The sequence below is a fragment of the Oncorhynchus gorbuscha genome, unplaced genomic scaffold, assembly GCF_021184085.1.
Source record: "Oncorhynchus gorbuscha isolate QuinsamMale2020 ecotype Even-year unplaced genomic scaffold, OgorEven_v1.0 Un_scaffold_724, whole genome shotgun sequence".
In the NCBI taxonomy this organism is placed as follows: Eukaryota; Metazoa; Chordata; class Actinopteri; order Salmoniformes; family Salmonidae; genus Oncorhynchus; species Oncorhynchus gorbuscha.
Genome location: NW_025745780.1, coordinates 310,467 through 332,901, shown reverse-complemented (window position 1 = coordinate 332,901; position 22,435 = coordinate 310,467). Strand labels below are relative to the sequence as shown.

Below are 22,435 nucleotides of genomic sequence, written 5' to 3'. Positions count from 1 at the left end.
AGAAAGGCTGTCCTCTCTGTCTCCTTGGTAAGTAACTGTTCTGGGGCCTGTGTTAGAAAGGCTGTCCTCTCTGCCTCCTTGGTAAGTAACTGTTCTGGGGCCTGTGTTAGAAAGGCTGTCCTCTCTGTCTCCCTGGTAAGTAACTGTTCTGGGGCCTGTGTTAGAAAGGCTGTCCTCTCTGTCTCCTTGGTAAGTAACTGTTCTGGGGCCTGTGTTAGAAAGGCTGTCCTCTCCGTCTCCTTGGTAAGTAACTGTTCTGGGGCCGTTGTTAGAAAGGCTGTCCTCTCTGTCTCCTTGGTAAGTAACTGTTCTGGGGCCTGTGTTAGAAAGGCTGTCCTCTCTGTCTCCTTGGTAAGTAACTGTTCTGGGGCCTGTGTTAGAAAGGCTGTCCTCTCTGCCTCCTTGGTAAGTAACTGTTCTGGGGCCTGTGTTAGAAAGGCTGTCCTCTCTGTCTCCTTGGTAAGTAACTGTTCTGGGGTCTGTGTTAGAAAGGCTGTCCTCTCTGTCTCCTCGGTAAGTATCTGTTCTGGGGCCTGTGTTAGAAAGGCTGTTCTCTGACCATAGACACCGAGCTACCTGAAAGGTCTCTTTTCTTATTGATGTGACTTAAGGAGTCTGTAGCCAGACATTTCACATACAAATGATCTGCATTTCCACTGTCAATCAACTGGTGGAGAAAAGAGTCAGAATCCCAGGATCCTGAGGTGATCAGAGTGTGTTCAGATCAGAGATCTTTCTAGTCTGCTTGCTGTCTGCCCTCTGTCTGCACTCTGTCTGCCCTCTGTCTGCACTCTGTCTGCCCTCTGTCTGCACTCTGTCTGCCCTCTGTCTGCTTGCTGTCTGCACTCTGTCTGCTTGCTGTCTGCCCTCTGTCTGCTTGCTGTCTGCCCTCTGTCTGCTTGCTGTCTGCACTCTGTCTGCTTGCTGTCTGCCCTCTGTCTGCACTCTGTCTGCCCTCTGTCTGCTTGCTGTCTGCACTCTGTCTGCTTGCTGTCTGCCCTCTGTCTGCTTGCTGTCTGATTGCTGTCTGCTTGCTGTCTGCCCTCTGTCTGATCGCTGTCTGCCCTCTGTCTGCTTGCTGTCTGCTTGCTTTCTGCCCTCTGTCTGATCGCTGTCTGTTCTCTGTCTGCTTGCTGTCTGCTTGCTGTCTGATTGCTGTCTGCTTGCAGTCTGCTTGCTGTCTGATCGCTGTCTGCCCTCTGTCTGCTTGCTGTCTGCTTGCTGTCTGCTTGCTGTCTGCACTCTGTCTGCTTGCTGTCTGATTGCTGTCTGCTTGCTGTCTGCACTCTGTCTGCTTGCTGTCTGATTGCTGTCTGCTTGCTGTCTGATCGCTGTCTGCACTCTGTCTGCTTGCTGTCTGATTGCTGTCTGCTTGCTGTCTGATCGCTGTCTGCTTGCTGTCTGCTAGCTGTCTGCACTCTGTCTGCTTGCTGTCTGCTTGCTGTCTGCTTGCTGTCTGCTTGCTGTCTGATCGCTGTCTGCACTCTGTCTGCTTGCTGTCTGATCGCTGTCTGCACTCTGTCTGCTTGCTGTCTGCTTGCTGTCTGCACTCTGTCTGCTTGCTGTCTGCTTGCTGTCTGCACTCTGTCTGCTTGCTGTCTGCACTCTGTCTGCTTGCTGTCTGCTTGCTGTCTGCACTCTGTCTGCTTGCTGTCTGCTTGCTGTCTGCCCGTTGGGTGGTGATGTGGGTCCAGTGGGGGTTGAATAAGGAAGCTCGGACGAGTCAGGTGTGTTTGTATGATCAATGAGTTGGGGATTTGGGACAGACATCACTATAGCATGTTGCTGTTCTGTAGGTTATCCTCTATTGTCTAGAATGACAACAAGCAGTGATTTGATTGGATGTTGGATCACTTCTGGTGGGAACTAAATGTCTGATTATAAAATGGTGGAATCAGGGATTTCTTCCCTCTGTGTTTTATAGGAGCAAGACTGCTTTAAAGAAACGGAAGCTAACAAGGTAACACTACTAGGGAACGGATGTGTGTCTGCTGCAGTATGTGCTTGGGAGGAAATCTGTTCATCTGTGTGTGAACTGTGTTAATCTGTGTGTGAGTGTGTTAATCTGTGTGTGTGTGTGTGTGTGTGTGTGTGTGTGTGTGTGTGTGTGTGTGTGTGTGTGTGTGTGTGTGTGTGTGTGTGTGTGTGTGTGTGTGTGTGTGTGTGTGTGTGTGTGTGTGTGTGTGTGTGTGTGTGTGTGTGGTAATCTGTGTGTGAGTGTGTTAATCTGTGTGTGTGTGAACTGTGGTAATCTGTGTGTGTTAATATGTGTCTGGGTGTGTTAATCTGAGTTTGTGTGAACTGTGTTAATCCGTGTGTGTTAATATGTGTGTGAGTGTGTTAATCTGGGTGTGTGTGAACTGTGTTAATCTGTGTGTGAACTGTGTTAATCTGGGTGTGTGTGAACTGTGTTAATCTGTGTGTGAGTGTGTTAATCTGGGTGTGTGTGAACTGTGTTAATCCGTGTGTGTTAATATGTGTGTGTGAAGTGTGTTAATCTGGGTGTATGATGTATGTTCATCTGGGTGTGTGTGAAATGTGTTAATTATGTATGTGTGTGTGTTAATGTGTGTGTGTGTTAATCTGTGTGTGAGGTGTTGTAACAATTCTCCTCCTCTTCTGAGAAGAAGTGGGAAATATCGGACCAATGCGCACTGTTCTGTGTTGTGTTTCAGCCCTGTCCAGCTGGATGACTGTTCTGTGTGTTGTGTTTCAGCCCTGTCCAGCTGGATGACTGTTCTGTGTGTTGTGTTTCAGCCCTGTCCAGATGGATGACTGTTCTGTGTGTTGTGTTTCAGCCCTGTCCAGATGGATGACTGTTCTGTGTGTTGTGTTTCAGCCCTGTCCAGATGGATGACTGTTCTGTGTGTTGTGTTTCAGCCCTGTCCAGCTGTATGACTGTTCTGTGTGTTGTGTTTCAGCCCTGTCCAGCTGTATGACTGTTCTGTGTGTTGTGTTTCAGCCCTGTCCAGATGGATGACTGTTCTGTGTGTTGTGTTTCAGCCCTGTCCAGCTGGATGACTGTTCTGTGTGTTGTGTTTCAGCCCTGTCCAGATGGATGACTGTTCTGTGTGTTGTGTTTCAGCCCTGTCCAGCTGGATGACTGTTCTGTGTGTTGTGTTTCAGCCCTGTCCAGATGGATGACTGTTCTGTGTGTTGTGTTTCAGCCCTGTCCAGTTGGATGACTGTTCTGTGTGTTGTGTTTCAGCCCTGTCCAGCTGGATGACTGTTGTGTTTCAGCCCTGTCCGTCTGGATGACTGTTGTGTTTCAGCCCTGTCCAGCTGGATGACTGTTGTGTTTCAGCCCTGTCCAGCTGGATGACTGTTGTGTTTCAGCCCTGTCCAACTGGATGACTGTTGTGTTTCAGCCCTGTCCAGCTAGATGACTGTTCTGTGTGTTGTGTTTCAGCCGTCCAGCTGGATGACTGTTCTGTGTGTTGTGTTTCAGCCCTGTCCAGCTGGATGACTGTTGTGTTTCAGCCCTGTCCAGCTGGATGACTGTTCTGTGTGTTGTGTTTCAGCCCTGTCCAGCTGGATGACTGTTGTGTTTCAGCCCTGTCCAGATGGATGACTGTTGTGTTTCAGCCCTGTCCAGCTGGATGACTGTTGTGTTTCAGCCCTGTCCAACTGGATGACTGTTGTGTTTCAGCCCTGTCCAGCTAGATGACTGTTCTGTGTGTTGTGTTTCAGCCCTGTCCAGCTGGATGACTGTTGTGTTTCAGCCCTGTCCAGATGGATGACTGTTCTGTGTGTTGTGTTTCAGCCCTGTCCAACTGGATGACTGTTCCATGTGTTGTGTTTCAGCCCTGTCCAGATGGATGACTGTTCTGTGTGTTGTGTTTCAGCCCTGTCCAGCTGGATGACTGTTGTGTTTCAGCCCTGTCCAGATGGATGACTGTTCTGTGTGTTGTGTTTCAGCCCTGTCCAGATGGATGACTGTTCTGTGTGTTGTGTTTCAGCCCTGTCCAGATGGATGACTGTTCTGTGTGTTGTGTTTCAGCCCTGTCCAGCTGGATGACTGTTCTGTGTGTTGTGTTTCAGCCCTGTCCAGCTGGATGACTGTTCTGTGTGTTGTGTTTCAGCCCTGTCCAGCTGGATGACTGTTCTGTGTGTTGTGTTTCAGCCCTGTCCAGCTGGATGACTGTTCTGTGTGTTGTGTTTCAGCCCTGTCCAGCTGGATGACTGTTCTGTGTGTTGTGTTTCAGCCCTGTCCAGCTGGATGACTGTTCTGTGTGTTGTGTTTCAGCCCTGTCCAGCTGGATGACTGTTCTGTGTGTTGTGTTTCAGCCCTGTCCAGATGGATGACAGTTCTGTGTGTTGTGTTTCAGCCCTGTCCAGATGGATGACTGTTCTGTGTGTTGTGTTTCAGCCCTGTCCAGCTGGATGACTGTTCTGTGTGTTGTGTTTCAGCCCTGTCCAGATGGATGACAGTTCTGTGTGTTGTGTTTCAGCCCTGTCCAGCTGGATGACTGTTCTGTGTGTTGTGTTTCAGCCCTGTCCAGATGGATGACAGTTCTGTGTGTTGTGTTTCAGCCCTGTCCAGATGGATGACTGTTCTGTGTGTTGTGTTTCAGCCCTGTCCAGCTGGATGACTGTTCTGTGTGTTGTGTTTCAGCCCTGTCCAGCTGGATGACTGTTCTGTGTGTTGTGTTTCAGCCCTGTCCAGATGGATGACTTTGATGCGTACCTCAAAGACATGAGCAAAGACTCCGCCTACAAGTTCTCTCTGCAGTTTGAGGTAGTATTCTGATGACCTAATGATCATGTTAAAGCTGGATTAGATATTGTGTTTGAGTCGTCGCTCATGGCCTGTCATGTGTCTGTCATGGCCTGTCATGTGTCTGTCATGTGTCTGTCATGTGTCTGTCATGTGTCTGTCATGGCCTGTCATGTGTCTGTCATGTGTCTGTCATGTGTCTGTCATGTGTCTGTCATGTGTCTGTCATGTGTCTGTCATGTGTCTGTCATGTGTCTGTCATGTGTCTGTCATGTGTCTGTCATGTGTCTGTCATGTGTCTGTCATGGCCTGTCATGTGTCTGTCATGTGTCTGTCATGTGTCTGTCATGTGTCTGTCATGGCCTGTCATGTGTCTGTCATGTGTCTGTCATGTGTCTGTCATGTGTCTGTCATGTGTCTGTCATGTGTCTGTCATGTGTCTGTCATGTGTCTGTCATGTGTCTGTCATGTTGTAGGAGCTGAAGAGCGTAGGTCTGGATCTTTCCCATGATGCAGCAGACCTGCCTATCAACAGACCCAAGAACCGCTACACCAACATCCTGCCGTGTGAGTGACCGACAGGAAACAGTAGCAGACACTAAGCCATATATAACAGTATGCTTTAACATGGTAGTTTGTCTGTAGGACCAGACAGGAAACAGTAGCAGACACTAAGCCATATATAACAGTATGCTTTAACATGGTAGTTTGTCTGTAGGACCAGACAGGATCACTGATGAGTACTGAATAGAACCATGACTTTCCCCAGATGACTTCAGCAGAGTGAAGGTGATCTATTTACATAACGACGAGGGATCAGACTACATCAACGCCAACTACATACCAGTAAGTACCAGTACATACCAACTACATACCAGTAAGTACCAGTACATACCAACTACATACCAGTAAGTACCAGTACATACCAACTACATACCAGTAAGTACCAGTACATACCAACTACATAACAGTAAGTACCAGTACATACCAACTACATACCAGTAAGTACCAGTACATACCAACTACATAACAGTAAGTACCAGTACATACCAACTACATACCATTAAGTACCAGTACATACCAACTACATACCAGTTAGTACCACTACACACCAGCTACATACCAGTAAGTATCAGTACATACCAACTACATAACAGTAAGTACCAGTACATACCAACTACATACCAGTAAGTACCAGTACATACCAACTACATACCAGTAAGTACCAGTACATACCAACTACATACCAGTAAGTACCAGTACATACCAACTACATAACAGTAAGTACCAGTACATACCAACTACATACCAGTAAGTACCAGTACATACCAACTACATAACAGTAAGTACCAGTACATACCAACTACATACCATTAAGTACCAGTACATACCAACTACATACCAGTTAGTACCACTACACACCAGCTACATACCAGTAAGTACCAGTACATACCAACTACATACCAGTAAGTACCAGTACATACCAACTACATACCAGTAAGTACCAGTACATACCAACTACATACCAGTAAGTACCAGTACATACCAACTACATACCAGTTTGTACCAGTTCATACCATCTACATGCCAGTTAGTACCACTACACACCAGCTACATACCAGTTAGTAACAGTACATACCAACTGGTTTTCTACAGGGTTATAAATCACCCAGAGAGTACATCGCTACCCAGGGTCCTCTGCCTGAGACGAGGAACGACTTCTGGAACATGATCCTGCAGCAGAAGAGCCACATCATTGTGATGCTGACGCAGTGCAACGAGAGACGCAGGGTGAAGTGTGACCACTACTGGCCATTCACAGATGAGCCGGTGACCTACGGAGAGATCAGTGTGGAGATGCTGTTGGAGTCAGAGTCTCCAGAGTGGACCATAAGGAACTTCAGACTGGGATATGTGAGTGGGTCTACAGCATCACATGACCAACCAACAACACTGATTTCAAACTTTAACAAACCAAACAACTCTAGTTGCACGAGAACTACTTTAAACGCTGAACAGATATTATTTGGGATATGTAAAGACAAGATTAACACACCTCATGTAGTCTAGCCCATAGACCTATAAGGTTAGTATCACACCTCATGTAGTCTAGTCCATAGTCCTATAAGGTTAGTATCACACCTCATGTAGTCTAGTCCATAGTCCTATAAGGTTAGTATCACACCTCATGTAGTCTAGTCCATAGGCCTATAAGGTTAGTATCACACCTCATGTAGTCTAGTCCATAGGCCTATAAGGTTAGTATCACACCTCATGTAGTCTAGTCCATAGTCCTATAAGGTTAGTATCTCATTATGTAGTCTAGTCCATAGTCCTATAAGGTTAGTATCACACCTCATGTAGTCTAGCCCATAGTCCTATAAGGTTAGTATCACACCTCATGTAGTCTAGTCCATAGTCCTATAAGGTTAGTATCACACCTCATGTAGTCTAGTCCATAGTCCTATAAGGTTAGTATCACACCTCATGTAGTCTAGCCCATAGTCCTATAAGGTTAGTATCACACCTCATGTAGTCTAGTCCATAGTCCTATAAGGTTAGTATCACACCTCATGTAGTCTAGCCCATAGTCCTATAAGGTTAGTATCACACCTCATGTAGTCTAGTCCATAGTCCTATAAGGTTAGTATCACACCTCATGTAGTCTAGCCCATAGTCCTATAAGGTTAGTATCACACCTCATGTAGTCTAGTCCATAGTCCTATAAGGTTAGTATCACACCTCATGTAGTCTAGCCCATAGTCCTATAAGGTTAGTATCACACCTCATGTAGTCTAGTCCATAGTCCTATAAGGTTAGTATCACACCTCATGTAGTCTAGTTAGTATCACACCTCATGTAGTCTAGTCCATAGTCCTATAAGGTTAGTATCACACCTCATGTAGTCTAGTTAGTATCACACCTCATGTAGTCTAGTTAGTATCACACCTCATGTAGTCTAGTTAGTATCACACCTCATGTAGTCTAGTTAGTATCACACCTCATGTAGTCTAGTTAGTATCACACCTCATGTAGTCTAGTTAGTATCACACCTCATGTAGTCTAGTTAGTATCACACCTCATGTAGTCTAGTTAGTATCACACCTCATGTAGTCTAGTCCATAGTCCTATAAGGTTAGTATCACACCTCATGTAGTCTAGTTAGTATCACACCTCATGTAGTCTAGTTAGTATCACACCTCATGTAGTCTAGTTAGTATCACACCTCATGTAGTCTAGTTAGTATCACACCTCATGTAGTCTAGTTAGTATCACACCTCATGTAGTCTAGTTAGTATCACACCTCATGTAGTCTAGTTAGTATCACACCTCATGTAGTCTAGTTAGTATCACACCTCATGTAGTCTAGTCCATAGTCCTATAAGGTTAGTATCACACCTCATGTAGTCTAGTCCATAGTCCTATAAGGTTAGTATCACACCTCATGTAGTCTAGTCCATAGTCCTATAAGGTTAGTATCACACCTCATGTAGTCTAGCCCATAGTCCTATAAGGTTAGTATCACACCTCATGTAGTCTAGTCCATAGTCCTATAAGGTTAGTATCACACCTCATGTAGTCTAGCCCATAGTCCTATAAGGTTAGTATCACACCTCATGTAGTCTAGTCCATAGTCCTATAAGGTTAGTATCACACCTCATGTAGTCTAGTTAGTATCACACCTCATGTAGTCTAGTCCATAGTCCTATAAGGTTAGTATCACACCTCATGTAGTCTAGTTAGTATCACACCTCATGTAGTCTAGTTAGTATCACACCTCATGTAGTCTAGTTAGTATCACACCTCATGTAGTCTAGTTAGTATCACACCTCATGTAGTCTAGTTAGTATCACACCTCATGTAGTCTAGTTAGTATCACACCTCATGTAGTCTAGTTAGTATCACACCTCATGTAGTCTAGTTAGTATCACACCTCATGTAGTCTAGTCCATAGTCCTATAAGGTTAGTATCACACCTCATGTAGTCTAGTTAGTATCACACCTCATGTAGTCTAGTTAGTATCACACCTCATGTAGTCTAGGTAGTATCACACCTCATGTAGTCTAGTTAGTATCACACCTCATGTAGTCTAGTTAGTATCACACCTCATGTAGTCTAGTTAGTATCACACCTCATGTAGTCTAGTTAGTATCAAACCTCATGTAGTCTAGTTAGTATCACACCTCATGTAGTCTAGTTAGTATCACACCTCATGTAGTCTAGTCCATAGTCCTATAAGGTTAGTATCACACCTCATGTACTCTAGTCCATAGACCTATAAGGTTAGTATCACACCTCATGTAGTCTAGCCCATAGTCCTATAAGGTTAGTATCACACCTCATGTAGTCTAGTTAGTATCACACCTCATGTAGTCTAGTCCATAGTCCTATAAGGTTAGTATCACACCTCATGTAGTCTAGTCCATAGTCCTATAAGGTTAGTATCACACCTCATGTAGTCTAGTTAGTATCACACCTCATGTAGTCTAGCCCATAGTCCTATAAGGTTAGTATCTCATTATGTAGTCTAGTCCATAGTCCTATAAGGTTAGTATCTCATTATGTAGTCTAGCCCATAGTCCTATAAGGTTAGTATCACACCTCATGTAGTCTAGTTAGTATCACACCTCATGTAGTCTAGTTAGTATCACACCTCATGTAGTCTAGTCCATAGTCCTATAAGGTTAGTATCACACCTCATGTAGTCTAGTCCATAGACCTATAAGGTTAGTATCACACCTCATGTAGTCTAGTCCATAGACCTATAAGGTTAGTATCACACCTCATGTACTCTAGTCCATAGACCTATAAGGTTAGTATCACACCTCATGTACTCTAGTCCATAGTCCTATAAGGTTAGTAACACACCTCATGTAGTCTAGTCCATAGTCCTATAAGGTTAGTAACACACCTCATGTAGTCTAGCCCATAGTCCTATAAGGTTAGTATCACACCTCATGTAGTCTAGTCCATAGTCCTATAAGGTTAGTAACACACCTCATGTAGTCTAGTCCATAGACCTATAAGGTTAGTATCACACCTCATGTACTCTAGTCCATAGACCTATAAGGTTAGTATCACACCTCATGTAGTCTAGTTAGTATCACACCTCATGTAGTCTAGTCCATAGACCTATAAGGTTAGTATCACACCTCATGTACTCTAGTCCATAGTCCTATAAGGTTAGTAACACACCTCATGTAGTCTAGTCCATAGTCCTATAAGGTTAGTATCACACCTCATGTAGTCTAGTCCATAGGCCTATAAGGTTAGTATCACACCTCATGTAGTCTAGTCCATAGTCCTATAAGGTTAGTATCACACCTCATGTAGTCTAGTCCATAGTCCTATAAGGTTAGTATCACACCTCATGTAGTCTAGTCCATAGGCCTATAAGGTTAGTATCACACCTCATGTAGTCTAGTCCATAGTCCTATAAGGTTAGTATCACACCTCATGTAGTCTAGTCCATAGTCCTATAAGGTTAGTATCACACCTCATGTAGTCTAGTCCATAGTCCTATAAGGTTAGTATCACACCTCATGTAGTCTAGTCCATAGTCCTATAAGGTTAGTATCACACCTCATGTAGTCTAGTCCATAGTCCTATAAGGTTAGTATCACACCTCATGTAGTCTAGTCCATAGTCCTATAAGGTTAGTATCACACCTCATGTAGTCTAGTCCATAGTCCTATAAGGTTAGTATCACACCTCATGTAGTCTAGCCCATAGTCCTATAAGGTTAGTATCACACCTCATGTAGTCTAGTTAGTATCACACCTCATGTAGTCTAGTCCATAGTCCTATAAGGTTAGTATCACACCTCATGTAGTCTAGTTAGTATCACACCTCATGTAGTCTAGTTAGTATCACACCTCATGTAGTCTAGCCCATAGTCCTATAAGGTTAGTATCACACCTCATGTAGTATAGCCCATAGTCCTATAAGGTTAGTATCACACCTCATGTAGTCTAGTTAGTATCACACCTCATGTAGTCTAGTCCATAGTCCTATAAGGTTAGTATCACACCTCATGTAGTCTAGTTAGTATCACACCTCATGTAGTCTAGTTAGTATCACACCTCATGTAGTCTAGCCCATAGTCCTATAAGGTTAGTATCACACCTCATGTAGTCTAGCCCATAGTCCTATAAGGTTAGTATCACACCTCATGTAGTCTAGTTAGTATCACACCTCATGTAGTCTAGCCCATAGTCCTATAAGGTTAGTATCACACCTCATGTAGTCTAGTTAGTATCACACCTCATGTAGTCTAGCCCATAGGCCTATAAGGTTAGTATCACACCTCATGTAGTCTAGTCCATAGTCCTATAAGGTTAGTATCACACCTCATGTAGTCTAGCCCATAGTCCTATAAGGTTAGTATCACACCTCATGTAGTCTAGTCCATAGTCCTATAAGGTTAGTATCACACCTCATGTAGTCTAGTCCATAGTCCTATAAGGTTAGTATCACACCTCATGTATCCTACCTAGTCCATAGTCCTATAAGGTTAGTATCACACCTCATGTAGTCTAGTTAGTATCACACCTCATGTAGTCTAGTTAGTATCACACCTCATGTAGTCTAGTTAGTATCACACCTCATGTAGTCTAGTTAGTATCACACCTCATGTAGTCTAGTCCATAGTCCTATAAGGTTAGTATCACACCTCATGTAGTCTAGTCCATAGTCCTATAAGGTTAGTATCACACCTCATGTAGTCTAGCCCATAGTCCTATAAGGTTAGTATCACACCTCATGTAGTCTAGTCCATAGTCCTATAAGGTTAGTATCACACCTCATGTATCCTACCTAGTCCATAGTCCTATAAGGTTAGTATCACACCTCATGTAGTCTAGTCCATAGTCCTATAAGGTTAGTATCACACCTCATGTAGCCTAGCCCATAGGCCTATATGTTTTAATAAGGTTTGTATCACAACTAAAGTGGCCAAATCTTAAAATAAAGCACATGAATCTGCTTTAAAAGGGGTGTAGAGCCTAACCAGCATATACAGTTGAAGTGGGAAGTCTACATACACCTCAGACAAAGACATTTAAACTCAGTTTTTCACAATTCCTGACATTTAATCCGAGTAAAAGTTGTCTGTTTTAGGTCAGATAGGATCACCACTTTATTTTAAGAATGTGAAATGTCAGAATAATAGTAGAGAGAATGATTTATTTCAGCTTTTATTTCTTTCACCACATTCCCAGTGGGTCAGAAGTTTACAGTCAATTAGTATTTGGTAGCATTGCCTTTAAATAGTTTAACTTGGGTCAAACGTTTCGGGTAGACTTCCAAAAGCTTCCCACAATAAGTTGGGTGAATTTTGTCCCATTCCTCAAATCAAATCAAATCAAATCAAATCAAATCAAATCAAATCAAATTTTATTTGTCACATACACATGGTTAGCAGATGTTCCTGACAGAACTGGTGTAACTGAGTCAGGTTTGTAGGCCTCCTTGCTCGCACACGCTTTTTCAGTTCTGCCCACAAATTTTCTATGGGATTGAGGTGAGGGCTTTGTGATGGCCACTCCAATACCTTGACTTTGTTGTCCTTAAGCCATTTTACCACAACTTTGGAAGTATGCTTGGGGTCATTGTCCATTTGGAAGACCCATTTAAGACCAAGCTTTAACTTCCTGACTGATATCTTGAGATGTTGCTTCAATATATCCACATCATTTCCCCTACTCATGATGCCATCTATTTTGTGAAGTGCACCAGTCCCTCCTGCAGCAAAGCACACCCACAACATGATGCTGCCACCCCCGTACTTCACGGTTGGGGTGGTGTTCTTCGGCTTGCAAGTCTCCCCCTTTTTAGGAGGTGGAGGTGGAGGAGGTGCCCTGCTGTTAGCTCGACCCGGATGGAGAGATCTGATGTATACTGATCCATCAGCCTTGTCTAACTGTCTGTCTTTCCGTGGTGTCTCCCCCTGCAGGCTGACGAGTCTCAGGACGTCCTCCACCTCAACTACACGTCCTGGCCGGACCACGGTGTCCCCACGGTCAACGCCATCGATAGCATCCTGCAGTTCGTACACATCGTCCGCCAGCAGGCCAACCGCACCAAAGAACCCATTGTGGTTCACTGCAGGTACGTACAGGGTCTACCAGGCTCAACCACAGGGGCCATGCTGTCAGGGACATGTTACTCAGACAGAGTTGTCTGAGAGCTCCCAAATGGAAGCCAGTAGTCCTTAGAGAAACAGTCTTCAGACCAAACTTCCAGTCTACACAAGTAGTAATCCACAAGGTAACTAACAATTAACAAAACAACTCTGTTTCCTTTGAGAAAATTGTCACTTGTAAAAGAATTGAGAAAACCAGGCCTTTTTAAACTATAAACAGTTTCCTAGTAACAAACATTTCTCTACAGAACACTCTTTCACTGCATTGATTGAGAGTCAACCATGTTGTCTTCACAGTGGTGGTGTCTCTCCACAGTGCTGGTGTCTCTCCACAGTGCTGGTGTCTCTCCACTAACAGCCATGTCAACCATGTTGTCTCTACAGTGCTGGTGTCTCTCCACAGTGCTGGTGTCTCTCCACTAACAGCCATGTCAACCATGTTGTCTTCAGCTGTCAAGTCCTTTCCAATCAGTGCAGAGGCAACTGAGCCACTCAAACCATAGTGAGAAGTCAGACGGTTATCAGAGGTTATTCATGAGTTGACAGCTCTACAGGGCCATGTCTCTCCACAGTGCTGGTGTCTCTCCACAGTGCTGGTGTCTCTCCACAGTGCTGGTGTCTCTCCACAGTACTGGTGTCTCTCCACAGTGCTGGTGTCTCTCCACAGTGCTGGTGTCTCTCCACAGTGCTGGTGTCTCTCCACAGTGCTGGTGTCTCTCCAAGGTGCTGGTGTCTCTCCACAGTGCTGGTGTCTCTCCACTAACAGGATGTTGTATCTCTCCACCAACAGGATGTTGTGTCTCTCCACTAACAGGATGTTGTATCTCTCCACCAACAGGATGTTGTGTCTCTCCACTAACAGGATGTTGTGTCTCTCCACTAACAGGATGTTGTATCTCTCCACCAACAGGATGTTGTGTCTCTCCACTAACAGGATGTTGTATCTCTCCACCAACAGGATGTTGTGTCTCTCCACTAACAGGATGTTGTGTCTCTCCACTAACAGGATGTTGTATCTCTCCACTAACAGGATGTTGTATCTCTCCACTAACAGGATGTTGTGTCTCTCCACTAACAGGATGTTGTGTCTCTCCACTAACAGGATGTTGTGTCTCTCCACTAACAGGATGTTGTGTCTCTCCACTAACAGGATGTTGTGTCTCTCCACTAACAGGATGTTGTGTTGTCTCCACAGTGCTGGTGTGGGCCGGACAGGGACCTTCATCGCTCTGGACCGACTGATGCAGCACATCAGAGAACATGAGTATACTGACATCCTGGGTATGGTGTCTGAGATGAGGTCTCATCGACTCTCCATGGTCCAGACAGAGGTTAGAGACAGTCCCAGTGGGGGTTAGGGTTAGGATCTGAGATGAGGTCTCATCGACTCTCCATGGTCCAGACAGAGGTTAGAGACAGTCCCAGTGTGGGTTAGGGTTAGGATCTGAGATGAGGTCTCATCGACTCTCCATGGTCCAGACAGAGGTTAGAGACAGTCCCAGTGGGGGTTTAAGGGTTAGGATCTGAGATGAGGTCTCATCGAATCTCCATGGTCCAGAAAGGTAAGAGACAGTCCCAGTGGGGGTTAGGGTTAGGATCTGAGATGAGGTCTCATCGACTCTCCATGGTCCAGACAGAGGTTAGAGACAGTCCCAGTGGGGGTTAGGGTTAGGGTTAGGATCTGAGATGAGGTCTCATCGACTCTCCATGGTCCAGACAGAGGTAAGAGACAGTCCCAGTGGGGGTTAGGTTTAGGGTTAGGATCTGAGATGAGGTCTCATCGACTCTCCATGGTCCAGACAGAGGTTAGAGACAGTCCCAGTGGGGTTTAGGGTTAGGATCTGAGATGAGATGAGGTCTCATCGACTCTCCATGGTCCAGACAGAGGTAAGAGACAGTCCCAGTGGGGGTTAAGGGTTAGGATCTGAGATGAGATGAGGTCTCATCGACTCTCCATGGTCCAGACAGAGGTAAGAGACAGTCCCAGTGGCGGTTAAGGGTTAGGATCTGAGATGAGATGGGGTCTCATCGACTCTCCATGGTTCAGACAGAGGATAAGAGACAGTCCCAGTGGGGGTTAGGGTTAGGATCTGAGATGAGGTCTCATCGACACTGTCCCACTTTACATTCAGACTCTCCATGGTCCAGACAGAGGTTAGACTCTGTCTCCTTTCCCCTCAGATGGAGGTACTGTAGGGTCCCATCTGGTCTCTGGTCAGACTGTCTCCTTTCCCCTCAGACCGAGGTACTGTAGGGCCCCATCTGGTCTCTGGTCTGACTGTCTCCTTTCCCCTCAGACCGAGGTACTGTAGGGCCCCATCTGGTCTCTGGTCAGACTGTCTCCTTTCCCCTCAGACCGAGGTACTGTAGGGCCCCATCTGGTCTCTGGTCAGACTCTCTCCTTTCCCCTCAGACCGAGGTACTGTAGGGTCCCATCTGGTCTCTGGTCAGACTGTCTCCTTTCCCCTCAGACCGAGGTACTGTAGGGTCCCATCTGGTCTCTGGTCAGACTGTCTCCTTTCCCCTCAGACCGAGGTACTGTAGGGCCCCATCTGGTCTCTGGTCAGACTGTCTCCTTTCCCCTCAGACCGAGGTACTGTAGGGCCCCACCTGGTCTCTGGTCTGACTGTCTCCTTTCCCCTCAGACCGAGGTACTGTAGGGCCCCATCTGGTCTCTGGTCAGACTCTCTCCTTTCCCCTCAGACCGAGGTACTGTAGGGCCCCATCTGGTCTCTGGTCTGAACTAGGGCACTATGTGGGGAATAGGGCTCTGGTCTGAACTAGGGCACTATATGGGGAATAGGTCTCTGGTCTGAACTAGGGCACTATATGGGGAATAGGGCTCTGGTCAGAACTAGGGCACTATATGGGGAATAGGGCTCTGGTCAGAACTAGGGCACTATATGGGGAATAGGGCTCTGGTCAGAACTAGGGCACTATATGGGGAATAGGGCTCTGGTCTGAACTAGGGCACTATGTGGGGAATAGGGCTCTGGTCAGAACTAGGGCACTATATGGGGAATAGGGCTCTGGTCAGAACTAGGGCACTATATGGGGAATAGGGCTCTGGTCAGAACTAGGGCACTATATGGGGAATAGGGCTCTGGTCAGAACTAGGGCACTATATGGGGAATAGGGCTCTGGTCAGAACTAGGGCACTATATGGGGAATAGGGCTCTGGTCAGAACTAGGGCACTATATGGGGAATAGGGCTCTGGTCAGAACTAGGGCACTATATGGGGAATAGGGCTCTGGTCTGAACTAGGGCACTATATGGGGAATAGGGCTCTGGTCAGAACTAGGGCACTATATGGGGAATAGGGCTCTGGTCAGAACTAGGGCACTATATGGGGAATAGGGCTCTGGTCAGAACTAGGGCACTATATGGGGAATAGGGCTCTGGTCAGAACTAGGGCACTATATGGGGAATAGGGCTCTGGTCTGAACTAGGGCACTATGGGGGAATAGTGCTCTGGTCAGAACTAGGGCACTATATGGGGAATAGGGCTCTGGTCAGAACTAGGGCACTATATGGGGAATAGGGCTCTGGTCAGAACTAGGGCACTATATGGGGAATAGGGCTCTGGTCAGAACTAGGGCACTATATGGGGAATAGGGCTCTGGTCAGAACTAGGGCACTATATGGGGAATAGGGCTCTGGTCAGAACTAGGGCACTATATGGGGAATAGGGCTCTGGTCAGAACTAGGGCACTATATGGGGAATAGGGCTCTGGTCTGAACTAGGGCACTATATGGGGAATAGGGCTCTGGTCAGAACTAGGGCACTATATGGGGAATAGGGCTCTGGTCAGAACTAGGGCACTATATGGGGAATAGGGCTCTGGTCAGAACTAGGGCACTATATGGGGAATAGGGCTCTGGTCTGAACTAGGGCACTATGTGGGGAATAGTGCTCTGGTCAGAACTAGGGCACTATATGGGGAATAGGGCTCTGGTCAGAACTAGGGCACTATATGGGGAATAGGGCTCTGGTCAGAACTAGGGCACTATATGGGGAATAGGGCTCTGGTCAGAACTAGGGCACTATATGGGGAATAGGGCTCTGGTCAGAACTAGGGCACTATATGGGGAATAGGGCTCTGGTCAGAACTAGGGCACTATATGGGGAATAGGGCTCTGGTCAGAACTAGGGCACTATATGGGGAATAGGGCTCTGGTCTGAACTAGGGCACTATATGGGGAATAGGGCTCTGGTCAGAACTAGGGCACTATATGGGGAATAGGGCTCTGGTCAGAACTAGGGCACTATATGGGGAATAGGGCTCTGGTCAGAACTAGGGCACTATATGGGGAATAGGGCTCTGGTCAGAACTAGGGCACTATATGGGGAATAGGGCTCTGGTCTGAACTAGGGCACTATGTGGGGAATAGTGCTCTGGTCAGAACTAGGGCACTATATGGGGAATAGGGCTCTGGTCAGAACTAGGGCACTATATGGGGAATAGGGCTCTGGTCAGAACTAGGGCACTATATGGGGAATAGGGCTCTGGTCAGAACTAGGGCACTATATGGGGAATAGGGCTCTGGTCAGAACTAGGGCACTATATGGGGAATAGGGCTCTGGTCTGAACTAGGGCACTATATGGGGAATAGGGCTCTGGTCAGAACTAGGGCACTATATGGGGAATAGGGCTCTGGTCAGAACTAGGGCACTATATGGGGAATAGGGCTCTGGTCAGAACTAGGGCACTATATGGGGAATAGGGCTCTGGTCAGAACTAGGGCACTATATGGGGAATAGGGCTCTGGTCTGAACTAGGGCACTATATGGGGAATAGGGCTCTGGTCAGAACTAGGGCACTATATGGGGAATAGGGCTCTGGTCTGAACTAGGGCACTATATGGGGAATAGGGCTCTGGTCAGAACTAGGGCACTATATGGGGAATAGGGCTCTGGTCTGAACTAGGGCACTATATGGGGAATAGGGCTCTGGTCAGAACTAGGGCACTATGGGGAATAGGGGAAACTAGGGGGAATAGGGCTCTGGTCAGAACTAGGGCACTATATGGGGAATAGGGCTCTGGTCAGAACTAGGGCACTATATGGGGAATAGGGCTCTGGTCAGAACTAGGGCACTATATGGGGAATAGGGCTCTGGTCTGAACTAGGGCACTATATGGGGAATAGGGCTCTGGTCAGAACTAGGGCACTATATGGGGAATAGGGCTCTGGTCAGAACTAGGGCACTATATGGGGAATAGGGCTCTGGTCAGAACTAGAATAGGGCTCTGGTCAGAACTAGGCACTATATGGGGAATAGGGCTCTGGTCAGAACTAGGGCACTATATGGGGAATAGGGCTCTGGTCAGAACTAGGGCACTATATGGGGAATAGGGCTCTGGTCAGAACTAGGGCACTATATGGGGAATAGGGCTCTGGTCAGAACTAGGGCACTATATGGGGAATAGGGCTCTGGTCAGAACTAGGGCACTATATGGGGAATAGGGCTCTGGTCAGAACTAGGGCACTATATGGGGAATAGGGCTCTGGTCAGAACTAGGGCACTATATGGGGAATAGGGCTCTGGTCAGAACTAGGGCACTATATGGGGAATAGGGCTCTGGTCAGAACTAGGGCACTATATGGGGAATAGGGCTCTGGTCAGAACTAGGGCACTATATGGGGAATAGGGCTCTGGTCAGAACTAGGGCACTATATGGGGAATAGGGCTCTGGTCAGAACTAGGGCACTATATGGGGAATAGGGCTCTGGTCAGAACTAGGGCACTATATGGGGAATAGGGCTCTGGTCAGAACTAGGGCACTATATGGGGAATAGGGCTCTGGTCAGAACTAGGGCACTATATGGGGAATAGGGCTCTGGTCAGAACTAGGGCACTATATGGGGAATAGGGCTCTGGTCAGAACTAGGGCACTATATGGGGAATAGGGCTCTGGTCAGAACTAGGGCACTATATGGGGAATAGGGCTCTGGTCAGAACTAGGGCACTATATGGGGAATAGGGCTCTGGTCAGAACTAGGGCACTATATGGGGAATAGGGCTCTGGTCAGAACTAGGGCACTATATGGGGAATAGGGCTCTGGTCAGAACTAGGGCACTATATGGGGAATAGGGCTCTGGTCAGAACTAGGGCACTATATGGGGAATAGGGCTCTGGTCAGAACTAGGGCACTATATGGGGAATAGGGCTCTGGTCAGAACTAGGGCACTATATGGGGAATAGGGCTCTGGTCAGAACTAGGGCACTATATGGGGAATAGGGCTCTGGTCAGAACTAGGGCACTATATGGGGAATGGGCTCTGGTCAGAACTAGGGCACTATATGGGGAATAGGGCTCTGGTCAGAACTAGGGCACTATATGGGGAATATAGGGCACTATATGGGGAATAGGGCTCTGGTCAGAACTAGGGCACTATATGGGGAATGGGGCTCTGGTCAGAACTAGGGCACTATATGGGGAATATGGCTCTGGTCAGAACTAGGGCACTATATGGGGAATAGGGCTCTGGTCAGAACTAGGGCACTATATGGGGAATAGGGCTCTGGTCAGAACTAGGGCACTATATGGGGAATAGGGCTCTGGTCAGAACTAGGGCACTATATGGGGAATAGGGCTCTGGTCAGAACTAGGGCACTATGTGGGGAATAGGGCTCTGGTCAGAACTAGGGCACTATATGGGGAATAGGGCTCTGGTCAGAACTAGGGCACTATATGGGGAATAGGGCTCTGGTCAGAACTAGGGCACTATATGGGGAATAGGGTGCCATTTCAGACATACTTATGCACGGTCACTAAAACATTCTTCCTGTATGACGTCACTTCCTGTAGGAGCAGTATGTGTTCATCCACCAGTGTGTCCTGCTGATGTGGAAGAAGAAGACACAGTCCATCACCAGTGATGTCATCTACGAGAACATCAGCAAGTCCTAGTGACGCCTCCTGCACAACGTAAGAATCTGTAGACACCCTGTGAATCTATAGGCACCCCTCTGAATCTATGGGCTCCCCTCTGAATCTATAGCCACCCCTCTGAATCTATAGCCACCCCTCTGAATCTATAGCCACCCCTCTGAATCTATAGCCACCCCTCTGAATCTATAGCCACCCCTCTGAATCTATAGCCACCCCTCTGAATCTATAGCCACCCTCTGAATCTATAGCCACCCTCTGAATCTATAGCCACCCTCTGAATCTATAGCCACCCCTCTGAATCTATAGCCACCCCTCTGAATCTATAGCCACCCCTCTGAATCTATAGCCACCCCTCTGAATCTATAGCCACCCCTCTGAATCTATAGCCACCCCTCTGAATCTATAGCCACCCCTCTGAATCTATAGCCACCCTCTGAATCTATAGCCACCCCTCTGAATCTCCACCCCTCTGAATCTATAGCCACCCCTCTGAATATATAGACACCCCTCTGAATATATAGCCACCCCTCTGAATATATAGACACCCTCTGAATCTATAGCCACCCCTCTGAATATATAGCCACCCCTCTGAATCTATAGCCACCCCTCTGAATCTATAGCCACCCCTCTGAATCTATAGCCACCCCTCTGAATCTATAGCCACCCCTCTGAATATATAGACACCCCTCTGAATCTATGGGTACCCCTCTGAATCTATAGCCACCCCTCTGAATCTATAGCCACCCCTCTGAATATATAGCCACCCCTCTGAATCTATAGCCACCCCTCTGAATCTATAGCCACCCCTCTGAATCTATAGCCACCCCTCTGAATCTATAGCCACCCCTCTGAATCTATGGGCACCCCTCTGAATCTATAGCCACCCCTCTGAATCTATAGCCAGCCCTCTGAATCTATAGCCAACCCTCTGAATCTATAGCCACCCCTCTGAATCTATAGCCACCCCTCTGAATCTATAGCCACCCCTCTGAATCTATAGCCACCCCTCTGAATCTATAGCCACCCCTCTGAATCTATGGGCACCCCTCTGAATCTATAGCCACCCCTCTGAATCTATAGCCACCCCTCTGAATCTATAGCCACCCCTCTGAATCTATAGCCACCCCTCTGAATCTATAGCCACCCCTCTGAATCTATAGCCACCCCTCTGAATCTATAGCCACCCCTCTGAATCTTTTGCCACCCCTCTGAATATATAGACACCCCTCTGAATCTATGGGTACCCCTCTGAATCTATGGGCACCCCTCTGAATCTATAGCCACCCCTCTGAATCTATAGGCACCCCTCTGAATATATAGCCACCCCTCTGAATATATAGACACCCCTCTGAATCTATAGCCACCCCTCTGAATCTATAGCCACCCCTCTGAATCTATAGCCACCCCTCTGAATCTATGGGCACCCCTCTGAATCTATAGCCACCCCTCTGAATCTATAGCCACCCCTCTGAATCTATAGCCACCCCTCTGAATATATAGCCACCCCTCTGAATCTATAGCCACCCCTCTGAATCTATAGCCACCCCTCTGAATCTATAGCCACCCCTCTGAATCTATAGCCACCCCTCTGAATATATAGCCACCCCTCTGAATCTATAGCCACCCCTCTGAATCTATAGCCACCCCTCTGAATCTATAGCCACCCCTCTGAATATATAGACACCCCTCTGAATCTATAGCCACCCCTCTGAATATATAGCCACCCCTCTGAATATATAGCCACCCCTCTGAATCTATAGCCACCCCTCTGAATCTATAGCCACCCCTCTGAATATATAGACACCCCTCTGAATCTATAGCCACCCCTCTGAATCTATAGCCACCCCTCTGAATCTATAGCCACCCCTCTGAATATATAGACACCCCTCTGAATCTATAGCCACCCCTCTGAATATATAGCCACCCCTCTGAATCTATAGCCACCCTTCTGAATCTATAGTCACCCCTCTGAATCTATAGTCATCCTCTCTATCTGAGCAGGTCCCTACACTAGCAGTTCTATACTAACCCCTCTGAGCAGGTCCCTACACTAGCAGTTCTATACTAACCCCTCTGAATCACCTCTCTGTTATCAGATGGAGACTATATCTGAGCAGGTCCCTACACTAGCAGTTCTATACTAACCCCTCTGAGCAGGTCCCTACACTAGCAGTTCTATACTAACCCCTCTGAATCACCTCTCTGTTATCAGATGGAGAGACTATATCTGAGCAGGTCCCTACATTAGCAGTTCTATACTAACCCTGTTCTTCCTGTTGCAGGCCGTGCTTCAGGCATCCGTTCTCTACCGAGACACGTTTCATCATTGATACAACAAAATAAATGAACACAGAATGTTTGACTAATCTGACAACAACACAAGAAGAACAACATGAAGATGGATTGTAGTTTTAATTGGTGTTAGTTGTGTGGGATTGAACAGGGGTCTGAAGGAGGCTCGTTCACTGACTCAGACCAGGAGTTCTGGCCCTATGAAGCTTGATGTTGTTTCTCCTATTCAACCTTCAGCAGGACTACAGCACAACTGACCGAGACATCAGGAACCAGGCTGGTTGGGACAGCAGCATGACCCCTCTGAGTGATGAAACGTCTCTTATAAAAGGACACGTACCTTGTCTAGAGGGAGTGTGGACCCATCTTTCACACAGCAACTT

General features: G+C 46.8%; 1 protein-coding gene across 1 annotated transcript in view; it reads left to right on the top strand.

Annotated features, from left to right (window-relative positions):
* ptpro (protein tyrosine phosphatase receptor type O) overlaps positions 1–22,163 on the top strand; it is a gene marked incomplete at its 5' end in the record, with an annotated part of 54,398 nt that extends 32,235 nt beyond the window's left edge. Inside the window, 9 exon segments of the mRNA XM_046335369.1 lie at positions 1,925–1,960; positions 4,657–4,738; positions 5,194–5,284; positions 5,487–5,563; positions 6,374–6,631; positions 12,673–12,827; positions 14,057–14,192; positions 19,677–19,796; positions 22,043–22,163. Coding sequence (XP_046191325.1) covers positions 1,925–1,960; positions 4,657–4,738; positions 5,194–5,284; positions 5,487–5,563; positions 6,374–6,631; positions 12,673–12,827; positions 14,057–14,192; positions 19,677–19,778 — 937 coding nt within the window.
* Positions 22,164–22,435: the final 272 nt, after the last annotated feature.